This window comes from Anguilla anguilla, chromosome 2, assembly GCF_013347855.1.
Source record: "Anguilla anguilla isolate fAngAng1 chromosome 2, fAngAng1.pri, whole genome shotgun sequence".
Classification (NCBI taxonomy): domain Eukaryota; kingdom Metazoa; phylum Chordata; class Actinopteri; order Anguilliformes; family Anguillidae; genus Anguilla; species Anguilla anguilla.
Genome location: NC_049202.1, coordinates 12,723,551 through 12,744,975, shown reverse-complemented (window position 1 = coordinate 12,744,975; position 21,425 = coordinate 12,723,551). Strand labels below are relative to the sequence as shown.

Genomic DNA, 21,425 nt, shown 5'->3' with positions numbered 1-21,425 from the left:
CCACCCACGCCAGCTTGCCTTGTTTCAGAGCCAGGCTCCGGTGGGCACCGCTCATTAACACGATCTCAGGAACCTGAAGTCTCCCTCGCCTGCCAAGTTAACCTCGATAAGCCGGGGAGGGGGAAGGGGGGGGGGGGGGGGGGCTTTTGGTGGCGGCACCTCCCATCTCATTTGTTTACACACAGCCCTTGAACTAACCCTTGTATCCTTCTCCACACATTGAAATCCGCCCAAGAAACTCCAAGGGATTGGCAAGTCAATGCATTTTCCCATTGACTGTAGCCCTGGTACTACGCTGAAACATGTAAAACATTCAACAAATTTAACAGACGCATGAAAGATCACATGATCGGTACCATCCATAATCGCTCATACTTTATTTGTTCACATGAAAGTTTTTGTTTTAAACAAAGAATGAGTCGCCCATTCAACCTGAACATCAAGTTCCAGGTAAAGTACAAAGAGCTTTGGTGTCCCCAGGTGTTCATTCAGAGTTCTTTCCCCAAAAGTAGGGCACATTCTAAATCGGGAAGGCAAGTTGAGATACAGCAGAGAACAAAGGCTTCCAGTCAGGAATGTGCAAAAGAAGGCATCAAAAAGGCAACTTGTGCTTTGCTAGTTTTTGTACAAGCAGCTACTGAAACTGGACAAGCCAATTTCTCATCGAGCATATATACCCTATAGATATTCCAATTCAATTCCCTTTATCCCTTGTGATTGGTACTTCCCCCCATTAAGCAATGAGGAATCTTTTTGGTCTCATGGTTTTGTCAAGCATGTCAGAATACTCATAATTAAGTCAATTTTAAATGATGATTGTAACAGTGTGACACACTAAACCTGTGAGGTGATACAGTACACAAACCTACGTCAAAATACACACAAGCTACTCATTAAAATATAAATAATACAACTTCAGGTACACATACACACCTGTATGACTACAAAATAAAACTCAATCTACACCTAAGTCAGCCATACATACAGAAGCAATTCACACAGAAATAAAGAAGCAAAAAGTAAATCCAAACTGCATACAAAGTACACTAACTTTTTAGCTAATAAAAAATAAATAATGTCTTTGAAAAGAATAGGTATTTCTTTCTTTACCTCACATAGTGTGTGCTTTAAAAACGGATAGGACCCTCAACCATTTCAAATGACAATAATATTTACAGACCATCCCTTTTTCATGGAAGAACGTGTTTATATCAGTAGTTCGGTCCATGGAAATCTGGAATTTTTATAGTGCATAGTTGAGCGAGTTCAGTGTTGGTCTTCTTTTCCCTCTAATTTTCAGGGATCCATACCGAGCCTGTGAGATGTTCACACAAACTGGTTAATAAGATACTGACCGGAAATTATGAGACATTAAACAAAAACATGCCAGAAAAAACCAGACAAAACAAGAGAGTACTTCCAAAATACCAAATGCAAAACAGACAATTCACCTGATCATGACGAGAGATATTGCAAGTTTCTTTTTTTATATGAACTTTCGTTCAACTCCGTACCTCTTTGCGCAATTTTGAGCGGGAGATTTTCACGCTCTGGGACCTCCTCACGCCACGCTGTGCCACAGCCTCGTCCTCCGAAAAAGCGCCTTCCTCGTTTTCCTCATCGGTCTTGTACTCCTGCTCGTACTGGTAGTAGTCTGTAACAGGAAGGACGGGCACAGACGGTTCATTTTAAGGGAGGTTTAGGAAATGCCCTTCGGTACACTGTGCCCCAAAAACAGACCACAAAAGCTATGGTGGGGTTTCCATGACTTGCACAGTAGGGGAGAAAAAACAATAATGGAAAAAAGATCCAAAGAACCTGTGCAGCCCTTCATACACGGCCAATGCAATTTGCACTGAGGCTTGCTTGCATTGAGTTACATGCGTTTGATTTTTAACTGAAAGGTAAACCATAGCTATGCTAACGAGGGGGTTTTCACATTTTTAACTGCTAGGTAAACCAGCTATGCTAACGTGGGGGGTTTTCACATTTTTAACTGAAAGGTAAACCAGCTATGCTAACGAAGGGGCTTTTTCCACATCAAGCGGGAACGGGAGTTAAAGATTTAACTGGCTGTTTCAAACGCAGTAGCGTCTGGTAGAGGGAATGAAAGCTCTGCTCTCTTTCCATGCATGTGACCTCGGTCCCCGCCGGCCAGAAGTGCAGATTCAGTGTGTGTGGGGGGGTGGGGGAGAAGGCCCGTGGGGTCGGGCTGAAGCAGCTGCAGCGTTGGGCCCTGCCGGTCTCAGCCCGCTCCTGGCACTGCCTCCTCCAGCCTCTCCCCGGCCCGCAGGAGCCCGGACCAGCCAGTGCCAGGCCTGAGCACCCTCAGACAGCGCACTGTAACAAGGCACCGCGCTCCCAACCGGCGGGGCAACGGTTCAGCCGACTGATGAAAACCGAGTGTTGGCACAACACAAACCGTGGCTTGTTTTGAGCCCCTGCAACATTTTTTTCTGTATCGGTGTCCACTTCCAAACTCACCCATAAGGGGGCGCCAGAGATGCAAAAAAACATTTCTTTTGTCTCCTCCTTTGTTTGTGTAGATATTGCCCACGTCTGTTTTCAATTACTAGAACAGAACAACTTCCTTGGGATTTAGGACCACACGATTAATTCTCCTAGGCTATTTTTTCCCCCCTTTTGGCCATTTTGCAACCTAAGCAGAAACCAATGCGTAATCACTTCAGTTATATGCACAAAAGACGGACAATTTGTTGAGAAATAAGAGCAGGAAGCTGGCTACCTGTCAGCTCCATCGAAGACTGACGAGCCTGAATGCGCTCGGAAGTTAAAGGATCATTTCGCTTGACGGCAGTGACAGAACAAAACCATTTCCTTCTATTAATTTGGTTTCAGCACACCTATTGTAAACTGATCTGTCATGATATTTATGGCTCACAGATGAGATGAAAAGGTGTATCATCTAGAAATTATACCAGGCTTGTGACCTTTTTAACTGACAGCAGAAACAAGTCTGAATATTCAAAAGAAAAAAATTCCCGGCACCACTAGAAAAATGTAATTAATTTACTTTCATTTAAATCAAGATAATATGTCAGGCCAAAACACATTGTTTAAATCTCAATCATTAATTCGCTCGATCTATTCATAACACTGCCTTCCTTTTAAAAGTCTGAAAAGCATCGGCATTTTAAAAGCTCCCTTTATGATGGCTTTATTGCAGACAAGATGAAAATGACCTGGATGCCAGCGGAATTTCAAACGCGGGAGCATTAGCATACCGAGATAGACCACATTAGGTATTCCGCACAGAGGCCGTCTCAGTCAGATGGGTTTTTTTTTTTTCCTTCATCTTCCGACAAAGCTCCTCTAGACCTCTCACGCTCAGAACGTGCCGTTATTAGTTGCAAAAAAAAAAAAAAAGGGGGGGGGGGGGGGGGGGAAAATATTAAAATATAAATAAATAAAATAAAAACCGTTTGGGGGCCGACTACAATGCTGCCGTCTATGAAGAGGGGAGAAAAATATCGGGCTTCTTTTCCTTTTTTTTTTCCTCCTGTTAATGGAAAACAGCTGCGAAATAGCCTTGAGGAAATGCTTGGGCTTTCGGTTCATCCACAGTGCAGCGCAGCACGGCCATCCTCTTCCTCGCAGCGAGCGGCGCGGCGCTTCGCGGAAAAGCAGCTCCCTGCACTTAGCGGCTCCCGCTATAGATGATTGCAACGCGGCGGTGGCGGAAAAGCATTAAATGGGAGCGGAGACGCGGGGCCCGGGGACCCGGGACGAGCGGAAAATGGGCTCGTGAAAAACGCTCGCGCTCCTTCGCATCGCGGGCGCCCGCTCCTCTTCTCTGCTCCAGCCGCGCTCTCCTCTGTTTCATCTGCACCGTTTCAGACTGTTTACCAACACTGTCTGAAAAGCCCATCGCAGATTCAGATTACGTTTGTGGTTTGTGGTAGAGAGACATCCGACCTCTGGTTATTTATGAAAATTCGTAGGCGTTGATATACACAGATTTAACCGATACCCGTTAAATCCAGGAGTAACCCCTCAGAAATCAAACGCTAACATTCACACGGCTGAGGTCAAGGGACGGCCGAGCTGGACACCCTGGCTGTAATTCTGTAAGACAGCAGGTACGGCGGGGAGAAGGGGTTTACTGTGAGGATGAAAGCGGTGTTGTGAGCGTACCGTCGGTGTCGGCGGCGGGGGTTTTGGCTCTCCTGCCGGGGTTCGAGTATCCGGGGTACAGCTGGGTGGGAGGATCATCGGCGCTGATCTGCGACAGATCCTGCATACTGAAGCTCCTCAGGCGCTCCGAGATGGCTCCTTGTCCCTGCACAGACAGCATCAGTCAGTCTACCCCCGTTAGAATTCACACGCCGTCTCCACACACACACACACACACACACACGTACACACACACACACACACACACACAGACACAGACACAGACACAGACACAGACACAGCTTTTCCTTCGCACCGCCACTGACATATAAGACCTTGAGATTACTACCAAATGGCATGCAAAACAAAATAAGCGGGTGATTGTGGCTTGGGGAAAAGTGCGCACGTTTTTCTTTTTTATTCACAGTTAGGTGGAGTGAACACTATTTAGTCGACAAGATAACACCCATTGTGTTGAAAATTCATTTAAAACCACCCACAAATAGTGGAGATGAAATCCATCTAGAATTGTAGTGTTACTTAAGAGTATTTAGTCATGATAAAATGAAGGTGTGTTTATGAGGTGATGTAAGCGGTGTTACACGCACACCAACAAGGCTGTGACAGAACCGGGGGGGGGGGGGGGGGAAGGGAAAACAGATATGCGAACAAAAAGAAAAACTAGGAAGACAAAAAAATGATAAAGATGTATAAATGATATAAAATGTCTTCATGCCACATTTTATTCCCGTCTTTACCTCAATTTGAGTGGGAGAGAACAGACCAAAGTAGCGTAGAATTCCTCTAAGATAGTATTTTTCAGTAGAAGAGCAGCAGAGAGAGAGCAACATTGGGAGTTAGTACAAGTCCAAGAGCAAGTACAGGGAAGAAAGATGGAAAAAACAGACTGAAAATACGGCCACCGAGGGCTCTTTATGGTTGTCCAGCCAGACACTTTTTACAAGCTCTCTGGCGGCACGTAATGGAGACTGTTCAATATACAGACGGCCATTTCTCACTGATGAACTTCCAAATAAACAGCCTGCATTGCACGCACAGCCTCATCGACTGTAACAATTTTAATTGGCTTAGGTTTAATATAATTATAACAACAAATTAAAAAAAAAAACCTACTTAATAAGTCTCACATTGCATCTGAAGGCTTTAATCATTATGAGTGTTGTAATATTTCTGGGTTTAACAGCATTACGCAGTTAACAACGTTAAAATACAGTTTAAAATCTACTCTTATGGACCATTATGAATTTTAGGCTCAGATTCTGACCTTTCATAGCATCCTCATAAACCGACATAACCAATCAAATATGACTTCCACACTGAGCCTCGCGCAAAAAAAACAGAACAATAACAGAATAAACGGTCTACAGCAAGACCGTCGGAAACAGAAACCTGATCTGGAGTAAGGCAAGGGTGAGGGATAAAACAGGCACTGTTCCCTTCTGGGTAACTCCCGCCACCTCAGCGCAGCGCCTGTTTTTCGACCCTCGCGTCACGCTCGGGGAGATTCGCGCGGCGTGCGCGGAGCGACGCGGGCGCTGCACTTGCCTTGACAGCTGCGGTGACAGCTGCGGTGGCGGCGATGCTCAGGCCCTGCCTGCCGAAGTTCACCATGGTCGTGTAGCTGCGCTCTTTGGCCTGGACGATGTAGTCGTCGATTTCCTGGAAAAAAAGAAGCCGCACCGGGACAAAAGTTGATATGCTACAACCGGTGCTCACTCTGCATTGGAGAAAAACAAAAAAAACAACAACTGCTCTCCAGCCAAGTGTTTGCAGTCAGGGTGTGACGAGTTCCAATTCATACATGTCCCACAGTACTCACTCTCTGAAATGAGTTCAAATGTAAACGGCCCTTAAAGCCAACATACTGTCAATATAAAGGTCAATCTACCATTTGAAAATGGCAGAACTACACTCCATCATTGCACACACAAATGTACTACAGAACTACACAACGTGCTACAGAAGAGCTGGCGCCAATCAGAGAACAAGCGCAAATCTCCAGTGACAACAGGTAGCACAGCAAGTAGCTGCGAGGCAATTATGCCCCGGAACTGAGAGGAACAGTGGCCAATTTAAACCTACCCAACCACAGCGAGACCCCCAGTGCCCCCGGTCACAGTAATGACATAACCCAGCCTGCAGCTCAGCGCGTCGGGGCTACACTCGGAGATCAGGAGCATTTACAGCCCTGAGCCGACGGAGGGCCCGGCCGATTTCCTCCCTTTGACAAGTGAGCCGGAGACTAGCACAAACGCTGCAATTACACTCAAGTTCCACGGAGGCAGAAAAATGCAGATCGCTCGGGCCTTTGAAAAGCACTGTCTGAAAGAGTTACCCTTTCTTTGGAAGTCAGCAGAGGATGCAGGCATTTTCGGTAGATAAGACTGGCACCTCTGGTGTAGGGCGACAGCAGCCAAATCACAAAGGCAACCTTCATCTCATAATAGAGGGGGAACCTTCAGCAGCACAAGACACGGCAGTGGTGTTAAATGGCACCCTATTAATCATATGACATAATTGTATTCATTAACTTTGAATTCCTTCGAATTAATTCAAAATTAAAGGCAACTTAATTTCATTAAACGTTGATTGTTTTCCCACCTCCCACGATTTGAGACGGCACACAAAAAAGGAAGGAAAAAAAAAACTAAATTGCTTGTTTGTTTGGTCTAACGCAATCAAGGGCAATCAACCAAATTAAGTATTTGCATAAAGTAATGTCATTGGGCATAATTAATTTCTTATCAATCTTACCATGCAACTGTGAGGTCTGTGACCGCTTCCACCACTGTATAAAGTGCGAAGACGATCCAGTACATCATCCAGCGGACCTAGAGATACCAAAACAGAATGAGGCCTTCACATACAACAAAGGTTCCCAAACAGTTGAACAGACACAACATCAGAGGGTACTGAAAGGCATTGAGGGGTGTTGCAACTTTCCAGTGTGTATCTAGTGATATAAACTTCCCATTTAAGCACACCAGTGAACACCAGTAAACCCAGCACTGCTTACGTTTAGTTCACATGAAATTACAGCAATGTTACAGTTTATTCCCAGGTTTGAACAGCTGTTACATTACATTACATTACATTTATTTGGCAGACGCTTTAATTCCAAAGCGACATACAAAAAGTGCATTTCATGGTCATCGACAACTGCTAAACACAGGTTCAGTAAGGTACAATACTTATCTTGTACAGCTATTTCTAGCCAAGAACACAGTTTAGTTCACACAGTGAACACTATTCAGACCTAACCTCTGCAAAGCCAACTAGGCAGAAGAATAAGCTACAGTATTAGGACAAATACAAATTACCAAAAAGTGCTGGGATGGGGCAACATGTAACAAGTGTCATGAAAAAGGGGGGGGGGGGGGAGATTTAGAGTGAAATATACAGTGTGGTGGTGGTTAGTCTAGGTATAGTCTGAAGAGATGAGTCTTCAGGCCACGGCGGAAGATGGGTAGTGAGGGGGAGGTTCGGAGAGGGACGGGGAGATCGTTTCACCACTGGGGAGCTAGGGTGGAGAAGCTCTGTGATCCCTTTGGGCGGGTGGGAGGGGTTACAAGGTTTAGTTTACGTTTTAAATAAAGGAAGTGATGCAGACGATATTTGCCTATCAAGAAGGTCTTTGGCTCAAAAATGCAGGGAACTATTGATTCAGCTCCGGATGAATCAACAGAGGAAGGGCGTTTCCCATACACCACGGAGACGACACCAGGTGTACAAGAGCAGGTGTGAGGTGGGGGTGGGGTTATTGACCGGTTACAGTCTCTCGACACGAAACTTATATTAAAAATAGTAATAAATAAAAACTGGCTACTGTGAAAGCTTTAAACTCGACACTGTGTATTTCAACAGCCATTTCATTCCAATATTCCTAAACAAAATGGTTTCAGTTTTATACTGTGCTGGGCATGACCTAACATTGGATCATTACAACAAAAACATTAAATCCAAAGAAATGTCTTCAGCTGCTGCAAAGCCCCACATACACGCTGCGGCGTTCCTATGACTCCAGGGCCTTCGCTGCCATGAGATCACAATGTTCCAATCCATTTCTACGATATCATTTACAGATGTAACCGCCCCGGACTGATCGCATCGCATGAGCGGCACCTCAACAGGCCCGAAACATGCCAAATCATGTCCGGCCAAGAGAAGCTTTACATAACACGCGTGCTACGCTAATTACTGCCGCCATTTTCTTTCTTCGGAATTTCATCGCTGAAGTGCCTCATATAACCAGCAGAGTTTAATTCATTAACCTTTACCGGGCACAAAGATAAATAAACAAGGCCCGGCGCGTACCTTCGGAGCGCCGCAGAAGCGCGCCAGAGTGCGAAAATCATTACTGCGGCAGCTTTGCTTTTCATCTCGCGTAGCACGCGGCGCTCTCTGCCGGCGCCTGCTTTGTATGCTCTACCTTTTCTCCGCGCCGCGACTTCAGTTCCATCAGGCTTCCAGGGGCTTCTGAGCATTTCAATTTCAAAAGGTAACGCAGACGGTCACGTGACCCGCCCTTCGGCTCGGGCTCTCTCCGAGGTATTAAGGTGATGTTTTCAAGCCTCGGTGAACAAAGCAGAATGGATCCGCGCGGCCGTGGAATTACTACCCTGAGCAATGTCAGATTTAATTGGTGACCTCGGCGTGAACTCGCCCGCGCGGGCCCGTGAGTGATCAACGCCTCGCGTCGGGCCGGGCCGGGGAGGGCCGAGCGACGGCAAGCCGACGGTCCCGAAAAAATGAAACCCAATCGACCCCGCCGTCCTGAGCCCGTTCGGAACTTGACGTTTTTTTCGACGGCTCGGACGCGTAGCAGCGGCAGGAATGCGGAGAAGGACCCAACCGAACCGCCGACTGCCCGTCTGCCCTATTTCTGCACGCTGCTGTGCGAATGCGACGCTCGGGTCTGTAATTACACCAGGGCTGGAATTAAAACGCGAGGCCTTAGCGCAGCGGCGTCGCGCTAACCCTATCTTACGGCGAGAGGAACACGGGCAGAATGCTACGGGCTCGGGACAGGGTTCTGGGCTGGAGGCCAACCGTGTTTACAGTATGCAGAGGACTTTTTACGGCTTACCAAAAGCCATGTCACGGCTGAGTAAAAAAAACTAACCAAACGCTTCGGAATAAAAAGAAACGACAGAAAATTCCATACCATTAAAATGCGACGTGCTAAAATTTTAACCTCTAGTTTAAAAAAAAAAAAAAAAAAAAAAAAAAAGGGTAAAACCATATGTAGCCTGTACGTTTTTATATATGAGCACGGAGGCGTGTGTGTGTGTGCGCGCGTGTGTGTGTGTGTGTGTGTGTGTGTGTGTGTGTCAGAGTGTAAATGAACCACAGAGTATAACCAAGGCTATAAAAAGAAACATGGCACAAAGCATGATTTGTCCACTGCCATTTGTGAGTCACTTTGAAAAAGGTTTCTCAATTACTGGTTTGACATTCAGCGGGTATTCTAAGACAAACGTGACCACAGTCATGATATGTTTTCAAGTCCACGATGCGGTCTTCCTTAGGGAATGCTCCCTCCTTTTTCTTTTTTTAAATACCTGCCAGTTGAGGCTGCATCTAAGCTTAGTGGCTTAATTAGATGCGCTTTACAATTCTACATTTAAGAGCATGGAATCACATCTTGACCTGAAAAGGGGAGGAGTTTTTGCTTATTTCTTTTAGAGTCACTGAAAACAACCACGTTCTTCTGGTTGCAAAGACAATGCCAAAAGCGAGATTAAATCAATCTCTTCTCATTCAGAGACAGAAAATTAACAGCATTTCAGTTCTGTCGGTGTAAGAGCTGTTACATTATAATCAGGTAGGCCTAAGTTTGAATACTGCTGCTATAATTTGGGTTAATTAAAAACGGTTGCATTTTCAATCAAAGAACTCACCACAAGTGTTAATATATACGCACCACAGACGACAGGAACAAGATGTTCCGTCAGTCAAACCATTGGATGACTTTCACGACAGCTAGTTTTGCAAATGTCAACAGAAAGAGAGATGCAAGCTTTCATATTAAATATGATTTTCCACTGCAATGGGCAAGCTGCCAAGAAAACAAAATGTTTGCCAGCTACTTCCCAAAGTACGCCAAAACCAGCTTGATCTAAGAAACTGGTCCATGTAAGATTTCCAAGCTATAAATCGTTCAAATACAGGAGAATGACATTCTGGGAAAAAATATGGGCTTTACCAAAAATCTGGCAGGCCAATTTTCAACAAAAATATATTCATCATAAAGAATAATAGACTTAGCTTTGACAATACTCTATCACATTGGTGGGACAAAGTAAACGTGAAGTTACTTTTCAAGAGAGAAAATTACATGACCCGAGAACAAATATCAGCCAGCAAATGAAACGCGGGGGAAAAAATAGCACTTTAGACAGAACTTAAATGATGCTCTCAGGATGAAATTCTTGGAATACAAGCTTTATCGTCACACGTCTGCAGGAGCGCAGACCAGTCCTTCCACGTTGTCATGGAGACAATACCGCAATTTGTGAATGACACAAATGCGGCTTTCAAAATTTCTCCACGACTTCAAATCAGCAATGACCTCCAAAAGGAGATATTCTGATATCAAACCCTTGCACATCGGAAGTATGTATATACTCGGTTCAATTAATTCCTTATTTAGTCAATTCAGCGCCCAAGTACTTTTGACAGAATTATTCATTTGCACAGCACATTTTCTAAAACTTCCAATATAACAAAAAAAATGTGAGTGCGCACATTTCAAATGTGGAGTGACTTATTAGGCTTGGTTCTAATTAAGTTAACATACTGCCGGATATTACAGAGCACCCACCGATACTGAAGCGCAGAGCCGGCTCAATTACACTCAAAAGAAACCGTCTTACTCCGGCACAAATGCGGAGATGCACGGCTCAGGTTAGGGCTATATCTGCTGCAGCCTCCAGGCCTGATTTCAAGAAGAATGCAATAAATTACATCATTCAGCTTCAGAGAAAAAAAGCGGCTCTATACGTGAATCCATTCTACATGTGCTGCAGCGAATAACTGCCCGGCTTTGAAGCCTCATGCGTAAAACCGTCAGACGCAGCGATGCGCCCGTAAAACAAAATTACATCCACGCGTACTAAAACTACGTCGTTTTTTTCTTTTCTAAAAAAAAAAAAACATTTTCAACAAGACAACAAAATGTGTTGTGCAAAATGAGAATCTGATTTACGTCGAAATACATCAGACGGACGAGCCTCGTGTTGTAATGAATGCGGACTTCGAGACTGAAAGGCTGGAAACGACACGACCAGAATAAAAGCCAATCCTCTTTCCAGCAGCTGCAATGCAGGAGTGCGCCCCAAGGTAGAACATTTCAAAGAATGGACTGACACGGCTTAGAAGAGCACATGGTAATTCAGCAGACCGCTTCGCCACCTCCGAGGATACGGGGAAAATCAATTCGCGTCTCGGCACCGCACAACTCTGGCTTCCCCCGAAAATTTGCTCAACGGGCTGGAAACAATTAATCAAAGCGGACGGTCTTATCTTTGTGACGGGCTGCACAAGGTACGAGCGAAAGGGATGAACCGGTCGGGGAACAGGGTCATGTGGAGTATGGTTCCTCCACCATAATAATGTACTGTGAAATGAAGTTGATGATATGAATGGCCTTTCCTTCACCGGCTGAACATGCCACTGTTTTTGTGAATCCTGAGGCCTACAGAGGAGACCTCGTTGGTACACCCTGGCAGTTTCTCTGAACCACATGGCCGTCCATACATACTGATGAGCAGTACCGGTTTGCCTGCCCGAGTACACATATCTTGAACAGGTTTCAGCCGAGCGTTCAAGGGTTACTGAGAAGGAATGTGTACCAAGCACAACTGGCGACCATTTAAGAAGAACGCTTCGGAGTGTTTGTCCGTGTGTGTGGGTGTGTGTGTGTGTGTGTGTGTGCACGAGTCAGACAGAGGGAAAGAGAGACCGAGAGAGACAGGGAGACAGAGAGAAACAGAGAGAAAATTCTGGACTGAGCTATTGTTGAACAGAACCATTTTCGCCTAAAACGCACAATGACAGGAGGCAGAGCCCAGCTCCGCATTCCTGAGAGGCACCTGCTTGGATCAATCAAGGACACAGGCCAAGCCCACACAAGCTTCACAGCGAGTTGCCACAGAGACGACATGTCAGTCTTTTCCCCACCCCCCACCCCCACCCCCAAATACACTGTCACTGGCAATCCTCTCCCTTTCACATGTCTGGGCTAGTGCTTAACATAGGTATCACTGGAAGTACTCATAACAAATGACTGGAAACCATTTCTTTTTTTATTTTTATTTCACTAGTAGCTCAAAAAAAATGCATACTTACATATTCCTTGACATTCTTGGTTTTCACAGCTTTGTAGGAGTAGTAGGCAGGGTACAACGATCCAAACACAAGCCTGTGAATTAGAAGGAAAAATGCCTCAGTAATTAATTACCATGCAAAATTTACTTTTACAAGTCGCTCCGGCTAAAAGCATCCGCTAAATTACTAAATTGTGAAAAGTAATTTCCAGCGGATGTATATTTGTTCCCTCCAAAGGACAAGAGAAGTGCTGCCAAATTGTTTACTTCTCCAAACCATAAAATGCTTGGCAGTTGCTGAAACGGACTTTAAAAATGCGTAAGTAAAGGCTAGAGCGTAGATCGTGTAATCAGTTTGGGGAAAAATTTAACTGAGGTTAGACTACTGGGTCTGCATAGTCTCACGTCTCTGGACACAAGTCTTCCATCGCCACAACAAGTGAAGTCATCAAATCAAAATGCTAAACACGGGCCCGGTAGGAAAAAAAGCCGCTCTCTGGCAGCCAAGTCGACGTACAGTCTCCCGAACATCCTCCCACTCGTTTTAATTAAACGCTGGGCGCGGAAAGGACGCCGCGTGCATGAAACGTTAAAAGGCGGCGAGAGCGCCTCACGCGCACGGGCGCTAGAGACGCCCCAGAGCAGGGCCCTTTTTTCGCGGGCCTTTGGCGGGAGAGCGCGGGGAGGGGGGGGGGAGAAAACGACGCAGCCCGTCCTACGAGGAGATGACCCGCGCTAATACACCAGATGGGAACGACGCCATCCTTTCATCTGGAGGCTGGTTTCAGCTGAGTCTAATTTATTATGTTCCACTCTGCTAGATTTGCGGGCACTCCCGCTTCACTATGTATGGAGCCTGGAGATGGGGGGGGGGGGGGGAGGGGGGACACCGCTCGAGCTTTCCAGCTGCATTAGGCAATTAGTGCTCCACGCGCGCGCCGCAGAACACGACAAACCACGGCAAGACGGCAGCCAGGGCCATCTCGTAATTTGCCCTTCCAAAACACCCCCAAAACACAATGACAGAAGGGGGAGGGGGGGGAGGGGAGGGGCAGTCATTTGCATGAATACTGGAGATAGAGGCACTCCAGTTCTATGATCCAATAGATCAAAACCGTCCAAAAACAGCACAAGCCAAATAACATTGAGCTGCATTAGAAATGGTCTCCCATTTCCCCCCCCCCCCAAAAAAAAACCTTTATTGCCTGATAGACTTTGCTGTTGGAGAAGATTGTGATAGCAGAGCAATAACCGTAGATCCAGACTGTGATGTCCACTCAGAAGGGCCAACTGATGAGAAGGCTTGCGTTGGCAAGAGCCCTATCCCAGCATGATTACTGCGATGGCATGTGCGGTGCTGGGGTCCTGTGGACCATGCAGAAGGCGCAGTGTAACAAGATGCCTCGGTATACACAAGCGCTGACTTTAACTGTACTTGACGATCGTTGTCCAAACTGTTGCAATGCGTAGCCTCAGAACCTTTGCTTCTGAAATAAAATCAACTGACAATGGCACTGGACGTCTATTTTTAAAAAATGAATTAATAAAAAACATCGATTGGAGCATTCGATTGATGTATTGACATGCCTACAAGTTATTGATGGTATTCCCCAATGAAAACACTCATGGGGTGGGGGGGGGATTGTACAATGTAATTATTGGGGGAAAAAAGGCCGTGTGATTTTCTTATCCCTCTACAGAGTAATAAAGACAAAACAATTACTGTCATTCTGTTTTAAGACGAAGCCATCGCTTCACAACAGAAAACCCCTCGTAAAAATATTTTTCTAAAAATGAGCGGCTGGGGATCTTGCTCGCAAGCAGCAAGAGAGCCGTTGAGCTGCAGAGCCAAAATGCCTCTGAAAAGGATCCCTTCTCTCCAGTACATAACCGATGAGAAGTCTTGACTTGCTGCTGCCAGAATGATTTGTGATCTATTATTCAAGCCAATCCAAAGGTTGGGGGGAAAAAAAAAAACATGAAAACCTGGAGTGAACGCTTCACTGAAAAATGTTGAGGAAAAAAACACTATGATACATTCCCATTTCTGATCCACGTCGCTGGCAAAGCTGCAAAATATACATTTAACTTGGTCTAAGTGCAACAGTTTCAACAGCTAAAATACAAGCTCTGTCACAGTTTCTACGCTCCGAGTTTTTAAAGAGCCAGTTGGTAATATGAAAGCAACAACGTACTCGCAGGAGGGAAAACCAGTGTCGTTTTCTTCGACAAGCATTAAGAAATAGATTTAGTCTCCAACAGATCTGTAAATCTACGAGCCAGCTTGACGAGCGTATATTTATATAACGCGAAACTTTGCCTCAGTTTTATGTTCCATGGCCACAGTCCAGAGATCCACCTTGGCAGCAGTTTATTTTCCTGTTGCCATAGAAACAACGGGGCTGCACGGTTCTAACAATAGTTAGTCGGCTCCAGACCTTGCACAAGCTCCTCCACCTGGAACGCAGTAATTTGAAGGTCTCTGCAGCAGCCTCAGTTTAGTTCAAAAAAATTGCCTTTTCATTTATTCAGCCACGTTTTTATCAGCTTTGACAGAATCTGCCCATGGCAACACACATTCAGGGCAAACTGCGAGACAAAACACCGAGATTTTAACACAAAAACACACAGCCTTGTTCATGTCAAAGGTACGTTTCCACGAAAACTAAGATAAGCCCCTTTCTTAGGCATCTGTCATACATCCACGTTCAATTCAACATCAATCATGCACTGTGATACAAATTATATGTACATTTTATGGACATATGTGCATATAGGCTACAAGGTGCAAGTCATGTCTAGCATACAACAAATACGTTCAGCAGAACATGAAATATATTGCTTTAAATCAAAATATGGTCCTGTCAAAGGCCACATTAAAACTGGGAAGGGAACCTTCGTTTCTACTCTTATTAATCACAGAACACTCGGAACATGATCTCCTCCACTGAAGCGAACTGAAGAGCACGGAAGCGGTCCCTGATTTCAGCTGTCCGATACTGACGAGGTCTCTGCTGCACTAGGTGCTCAATACGAAACGTTAAAATAGACATAAACCAAGAGACTATTCAAGCTCGTCAGCATGCTGGTCGCGCTCACCGCAATGTTTTCTGTTCATCAATTCAACAGACCGACGAATGCACGGTTGCATCCCTTGCTTCGTTTTAAAAATCGAAAACACGCCACTGCAGAAAAAAACAAAGCTCACTTTAACGCCTCACGTTTGCTGGAAATTTGCAAAGAATGTATAGAACGCAGCGCATTTGCATTCTTAGCTTATGTTAATACAAATTATATTGAATTTAATTTTTTCTTCATCAGATCCTTTACATGGAAACTGCCCACAGTTAAAATGTTTCAAATTGATGCTACCTGTCAAATACCTGACTGTTTACAAGGGCACCAAGAAAAACAATAAGGTCAATATCATTGGAGGTATTACGTAATTATAACATTTTTAGTCATGTTTTTAAAAAAATTAAAAATTTTGAAAAACGACCAGAACCACTAAAAGTCCATTTTATTCAAACAATGAGCATCCTACACCATCATCAGACTATCATCAAATGGTTTAAATATGACTGACAATAGATCTCAAAATGAAGTGTATAGCAGTCAGTTAACTTCATTGTCTGAGAATCAATATGTAATCTCATACTGCAGGGAACAAGAGGAAAAACTGTGTCAAGACTCTGCAAGTTGTCTGATTTCATCAGGCAAAATAGCCAAGTGAATTTCCTATTACCATGAGAAAAGAGAACCCTTCCATACTGCATGCACTCATTCACATGCCATCATCTCAATTTAAATTGAGACCATCTTCCACAACCATCCATCAATAACATATTTTTGAAATCCTTCCATGAGATCGAGTATTTAAAAAAAAAAAAAAAAAAAAAAAAAAAAAAAAATTAAAAAAAACTTTAGGAGTTAGGCCTCCAAAATCTTATGAGGAATAATTAAGATTTGAGAGAATAATTATTGGCTCCGCCTTCAGCAAGATAACTAATTAAGTGTTCCTCACGACTATACATATTAACGCAGGGAGGCACATTAGGGATATAGCCTAAATCCATACAATGCAAAACGGGGAAAAGCAGAAATGTAATGATTGATTATAATTCCCACTTAATGTCAAAACTGTTTTATGTAAGCAACAAATTAAATTACTGAGTGGAAAATCTGTATATATACCATCGGCAATTACTGAAATGTTTTCCTTTTAGGATGTTATACTTTTTGTTCCGTATCAACAATGATCAAGATATAAGCCCATATATACTGAGCTTGGTAAATAGTACTGTCATACAACTAGCATTTCAGTATGGCACGTTTTTGAACTGGAAAAATGTTCCGTTTTTTCTTTTTTTTGCTTTCAGCAAATGCCGTTTTCAGGTGATGCATACAGTAGCCATATTTGTTAAAGCAGTGTTTGCTAATATATATATATATATATATATATATATATATATATATATATATAGAGAGAGAGAGAGAGAGAGAGAGAAAGCAGGCACATGTATCATTCATACCGTGGGATTGAAATAAAACACAATATTTCTGTTTCATTCACATTTGTTTACGGTTATCAGCATACTATTTCATGCATTTCATACTTAAAACTTTTGTATCTACGCAATACTTTCAAAGTACGAAAGTAGGTCATTGTATCTGGAGACAACGGCAACAGAAGTACATCAAGACTGGATGGCTGGTTGGTTCAGCTCTGCAATGGAACAAATCGCCCATTATGACTATCCATCTGGATACTGTATTTCAATTAAGTGGAACACGTATTTGGCTCTTGTATGCACACTGAGTGATGAAAATATTATGGGAGTTAGCTAATATTGAATGAACTAGCTACATCCTGGTCTATTCAAATTTCCAGATCTGCCTTTTTCCAGATCAGCACAGTGGAACGCAGCCGATTTTATTTATTTTTACCACGTTGCATGCTATTACGCACTTCAAACATAAATGTGAACACAATGCATTACAGACTGTTGCTTTGCACCTTTCTCCCGAGAAAAACAATCTCTTTGTGTGACACTACAGTGATAACTTGGGTGGCCAAGGAGCAAGTGTTAAGGCAGCTGTCCCTGTGCTATAAATGTTTGTTTCTTTATAAGGCCATCACTTATTCTATTGGCAGGACCCCCCCCCTCTAAGCCAAGCCCAACCCCACCCCAAATTGTTGTCACTAATTAGCATCATGCTCTCAATGTATCAGTTTCAGCACACCTGCTTTGTATCATCCTTATGTCCATTTTGTGTCCTTCTATCATTTCTATCCAATTTCTGTTAATGGTCATCTTTTTTCAATATTCATTTTTTAATTTGCAATCACTTCTGTGATGCACTCTGCAAAGCACTTAGAATAGTTAGCATCACTGTAGCAACGCTATGTAGAATACAACAGAAAAACTTCAGCATCATCAGCACCTCAGCAAATCAGGAGTACACCCTAAAACAGAAACAAACCAGAACTCTGATCCAACACAGTGAGGTCTAATTGACACATGCAATACAACATGAGCATACATGTCTTAAAAAAAGAAGCTTATATTTTGTATATCAACCTTTCACTCACTGCAGAGAGATTAGAAGAGTCCAAGTAATTAGGTATCAGTATCTTTTCTACGCCTTAGTGGTGACACAAGGAAGTAGATGCAATGTATCCAATGCACCTCTTACCCAAAACTCTTCTTTTCATACAACTCAGGAATTTCCAGAGATTCTTTCAAGCAATTACGTTGTTTCTTTACTTTAAACATAGGTTTACCAATCTGCAAATTACTACATGTTTATGCACTTCAAAGAACAAATTGCACAAGTAAGCTACACATTAGGTTACCATTCATTTTCTGCCCAATGATGCCTCAAGACTATCCTGACACAAACCGATCCGTCTCTCTCAGCAAAAACAAGAAGGCTGCACATTATCCTGGCTGAGCGTTCTCACAGAAAGAAGCATTTCTTCATAAAAATGTGACTCAAAGGAAACGGTCCCTGCCAGGAGAGTTCTTGAAACAATTTTGTGAAGCGGGGGCCTCATTTTCACTGCGAGCAGCTGAAAAAATAAAACCTTCAGACAGGCCTTGACATTCTGTTTCAGGTCAGCTTTGGGTTTCCTGCTAAGAAATACTGACACAGTACACCACAAGGCCCTTAGCAAGCACAAAGAGATGGTAGAAAGCCAAAAGCAGAAAATCCAGATGCAGAAAATCCTGAGCGCACAACATCTGTTTCAAGTCCTGAGGTAAAGACTTCTTCCTTATTTCCTCTAAAAACCAAATATTTTACAAAGGCTACAGAGCAACACTAGACTCAAGTGTCAGTATTTGTAATTGTTTCCAATACTAGATGAATAGGCCTAATCAGTAGTCCCATTGTGATAACAATGTCCACTTATAAGCAGAAACCTTTTTTTCTTCTTTTTATCTCCACTCCTCAAAAGGTGTGTGAAGTGGGTTCATTCCTAAAAATCTTATCGTGCCACATTTCACACAAATTTTGAAAATGAATCCAGCCAAGTGAAGACAGGGCAGCGAAAATTGACACATGCACTGAGACTGAAGAAAAAAATATAATAAAATAATGCCAGCATTTAAAGGCAGACAAACTTCTGGCAAATATTGTGGCACTCGAATTTTGGAAAATCAAAATGGGCAGTTTTTTTCAGGATTAAAGACAAAATATGGCACCAACACTACACACATTTAGCAAATAGACAAACATCAAACACCTCTAAATGAGTTTCTGGTGCGCTTACAGTCATTCTAAAAACAGAAATTCTGAAAACAGACAAAACTTAAAGAACTTATTTACAGTAATTGTTTGTCAACTGCACACCAATTAGTTACACCCCATTAAATGCATATTTGGCCAACATCCGTAACATAATAAATATGCCAGAGAAAGAAACCATGACAAATAACTTCCAATGACGGGTTGAGATTCTAAATATGGGATGACACATAAACCACACCTAAATTTCAGTCAGTGAGTAAGAAAAGCTGACAAGGAAAACCCGTATTTTGGGAAATCTTGCCAAACACGTTTCAGACAAGGAAACAATGATGTTTTCGCAGGTGGAATTGCCATCTTTGAGTAAACAGCGTGAATGATTTGTTCAGATATACACAACGGATTTTAATGTAATTTAGATTTTTTTTAATGTATATTTTTAAAAAATTGTATTTAAATGAAACATTTACAAGAAATTTGTCAAAGCAATGCCCCATTAGGCACGATGTAACAACAAAATAAATAGCAAACAAAACATTGTTATTTTCATTGCTGTATTAAATTACTGTATGCCGTGAATTTATTACAGTTGTACGCTTGACAGTCAAACTTAACAGTAAAACGATAGACCTTCAACAGAACTATACTCCAGAATGAATAAGCCCGGGTCTTATGCTAAAAAGTTGTGTGAGTAAACACAACGCATAGTAGAAAGTCGCCCATATTAAATCGTATCATCACATTGCAGCTATATAGATATGCAATATCATCGACGTACACAAATAATCTAACCACCACACAAGCAGCACGTCCTCTTTAAGAAATTGATCAAACTATTCGTGGTTGAAGCGCAATTCATTAATTATAGTAGCTTGGAAATAACCGAAATAGTAACATAAAAAATAAAAATGTTCCCAAAACTGCAGCATAGGTTGCTAGTAAACTTTCCAAATCTGCACTCTCGTGATAGCTGTCCGCATTTACATTCAAAGTTAACCAACTAAAAATAAATTTCTAAAAATACACAGCTATAAAATAAAAAGGTAAAAACCAAAAACAAAGAAGTCAAATTAATAAATTAACTGCGAAAACTAACGTGAATAAAGTTTGGGTTAAGTTGGTTATAGTGCATTCCCTCTAGCAAATTAACAATGTCATTTTTGCGTCTCGCTAGCTAACGTTAGGCATCTTGTTAGCAGCACGAAGTTAACGAGACTCAACTTCATAGGTTGCTGTCTGAGCTCGCTAACAACCTGCTTGCTAGCGAACGTTAGCCGCTTTCGTTGTAACATTCCATTCTTGCGAGCTAGCTAGCAACAGGCAAACTTTACTAGCTACCTGACTCACCATTGCTGGCCAAGTATCGCAAACACAAACGGCAAATATGAAAGCCACAGTAAGTTAACACGCAAACGTTATTTGTAAAGCCATCTCACCTCAAGTTTTGCTAGCTTTCCCAAAACAAAAGCTAGCTAAGCTAGCCAGCTATAATATAGCCCACTATGTAACCGTTTACCTACGACTAGCTAGCTTGCTTGAAATCAAACATTCAACAAAACATACTATGTTGGTAATTAAATGGAAACAATGTAGCTACGTCTTTATTTCTGATAAACTATTTAGGTATAGCCTTTGACTTACATGATCGCTCTCGAGATCAGCCAGGACACCATCTTTCTTCAACTCGATCACCTAACGTTAGTAGAGGAGGAGCGGGCCCGATGGGGTTGAAGAAGGCCAACGCCAGGGCAGTTTCCAAAACTTAAGGTAAACTTTGTAAACGCTACCAAACTAGTATCTATACAGGTGTCTGACTGACTACAAATTACATTTGCAGTTAGTTCAGTAATTACGTAGCACGCCACACGGGAACGAGTACGAGCCACCTGACCGTTCCCTTCTTTTTATTTAAATCTCTCCCTCTTCCCAGTACACCTCCTTCGCTTGGGCTTGCTGCTACTTGTGGCGACGGTGGCGTCACTCAATTCCATCCGAAATGTTCTGCCTCTTACTTTACATGATTGGCTAAAGGTGTACCGATTCTATATATTCTTCATAAGGATTGGCTGGTAGAAATGCTATTCCTTTAAGTGTCACATGCGCGGAAGGGGCGAAATGTGTTTTCAATAACGCACAAGCTCGCTGATATGCTCGAACTTGTTGTGTGGTGGGTTTATGGCCAATCAATGTCGA

The 21,425-nt window shown here is 43.1% G+C and overlaps 1 protein-coding gene across 1 annotated transcript; it reads right to left on the bottom strand.

Moving 5' to 3' along the window:
• Nucleotides 1–348: 348 nt before the first annotated feature.
• On the bottom strand, nt 349–21,219 carry reep3b (receptor accessory protein 3b). Its single transcript, XM_035403744.1, has 8 exons — nt 20,874–21,219; nt 12,505–12,577; nt 6,910–6,986; nt 6,491–6,611; nt 5,701–5,814; nt 4,156–4,300; nt 1,515–1,654; nt 349–1,315 (listed from the first exon to the last, which is right to left on the bottom strand). Exons 1-8 carry the CDS (start codon nt 20,903–20,905, stop codon nt 1,244–1,246), a joined length of 774 nt encoding a protein of 257 aa, XP_035259635.1. The 5' UTR covers nt 20,906–21,219; the 3' UTR covers nt 349–1,243.
• Between the last annotated feature and the right edge of the window lie 206 nt (nt 21,220–21,425).

Coding starts and splice junctions, on each gene's coding strand:
- reep3b (XM_035403744.1), bottom strand. CDS start 20,905: ATGGTGTCCTGGCTGATCTCGAGAGCGATCAT. Junction 6,612..6,909: donor ACAGACCTCACAGTTGCATG/GTAAGATTGATA, acceptor GTGCTGCTGAAG/GTTCCCCCTCTATTATGAGA. Junction 5,815..6,490: donor TGCTGACTTCCAAAGAAAGG/GTAACTCTTTCA, acceptor CTTTTTTTCCAG/GAAATCGACGACTACATCGT.